Source organism: Impatiens glandulifera, chromosome 4 (genome assembly GCF_907164915.1).
Source record: "Impatiens glandulifera chromosome 4, dImpGla2.1, whole genome shotgun sequence".
Lineage (NCBI taxonomy): Eukaryota > Viridiplantae > Streptophyta > Magnoliopsida > Ericales > Balsaminaceae > Impatiens > Impatiens glandulifera.
In genome coordinates this window covers 56,805,810-56,807,291 of record NC_061865.1, presented here as the reverse complement: position 1 = coordinate 56,807,291, position 1,482 = coordinate 56,805,810, and the positions used below count along the sequence as shown (strand labels likewise).

The window sequence follows — 1,482 nt, the reverse complement described above, 5'->3', positions numbered from 1 at the left end:
ATGGAGAATCTCAAGTTTGTCAAGGATGGTGTCTCAGTGAGTCTTCCTACTGGTTTTAAGTTTGAACCCAGTGATGAAGAGCTCATTCTCCATTACCTGCACAATAAGGTCATGTCCCGCCCATTGCCCGATGACAATATTATACCCGATTTCGAAGTCTGGAAATCGGATCCATGGGATATGCCAGGTACGTACATTGTTAGCATTCTTGATTTTCTGTCTATGAATTTGGAATTATATAATCTTTTCCGGCGCAGGTGATTCTGAGAAATATCGCCACTTCTTCAGCATGGCTTATAATGGATCCGTGAACCCAAATGGGGACATCCCCAACAGCTACGGCTACTGGAGGCCCACAGGATTCGACATACCAATCACGGTTACTAAGGGATTTGAGTTCATTTTTGCAATGAAGAAAATCCTTTCCTTTTACAGAGGAAACTCTCCCAACGGTACCCAGACGGATTGGATAATGCATGAATATCGCCTGCCTGCAGCTTCCCCTGCCGCCGCCGCCGCCGCCGCCGCCCACGTTTCGGCGGTCAATCCCTTCAAAAAGATCAAGCTTTCGGAGGTACCCATGTTTCCTATCTTAAACCTTAAATCTAACAAGCATCTAATCAATTTGGGAAATGTAAATTGTACAGATCTCAGATGAAGCCGCGGCCGCCATGGACAAGTACTGGGTGCTGATCAAGATTTTTAGGAAGAAGAATGAGAGGAAGAAGGAGGTGAAGAAGGTGGTGAAAATGCCGTTCATCTCAGGTCGGAACTCTGCTCCTGCTTCGTCAAGCAACAAACCTTAGCACTTGTAGGGTTCTTGATTTTAATAAAAGGGGGATGGATGATTATGGGACTCGTGACAATTATGTAATTGGTGGTAGGATAAAAAATAATTTAATTGGAGGGTAATTCATGTGTTTCTTCTTTTAAGAGATTATTATATTAGCTTTATTTCTATAATTCGAAAATTGTTTTTAGATACTACTCTTTTATGTGCATTAGCAAGTATTTATATCCAATTAATTATTTTTAAAATAATAACAATAAAATTAGATCAATTGAGATTTCATACCTCCATCATCTTATCAAGAGGAAAAAAAATTAGAAATAAAAAATTTAAAAGTTGTAAAAAGTAACTAAACTCAATTAATATACCACCTTTTCTCTATTAAAAAAATATGTATATTATATTAACATTGATTTTTATTTTGAAAATCCTTTATTTATTTATTTATTAATATTATTTAATAAATTTACGATGTCAATAAAAACTTCTCACTTTAATTTAAATGTTTTTAACAAAAAAAAATGTGAAGATTCCTAATGAAATATAATTCACTCAATTTAAAGTTCAATTTTTAAATATGATAATCTATCATATTAATTATATTAGAATTTCCAAAGTATTATAATAATCTCTTGTTCACACTAGCTAGCTAGTTATCATAGTACAAAACAAAGATTCATGTCTTATCTTTA

At 34.8% G+C, this 1,482-nt stretch overlaps 1 protein-coding gene across 1 annotated transcript; it reads left to right on the top strand.

Annotated features, from left to right (window-relative positions):
• Positions 1 to 806, top strand: LOC124935488 (NAC domain-containing protein 83-like). Its single transcript, XM_047475918.1, has 3 exons — positions 1 to 187; positions 258 to 574; positions 648 to 806. The coding sequence occupies exons 1-3, from the start codon at positions 1 to 3 to the stop codon at positions 804 to 806; spliced, it is 663 nt and encodes a 220-aa protein (XP_047331874.1).
• The last annotated feature ends 676 nt before the right edge of the window (positions 807 to 1,482 follow it).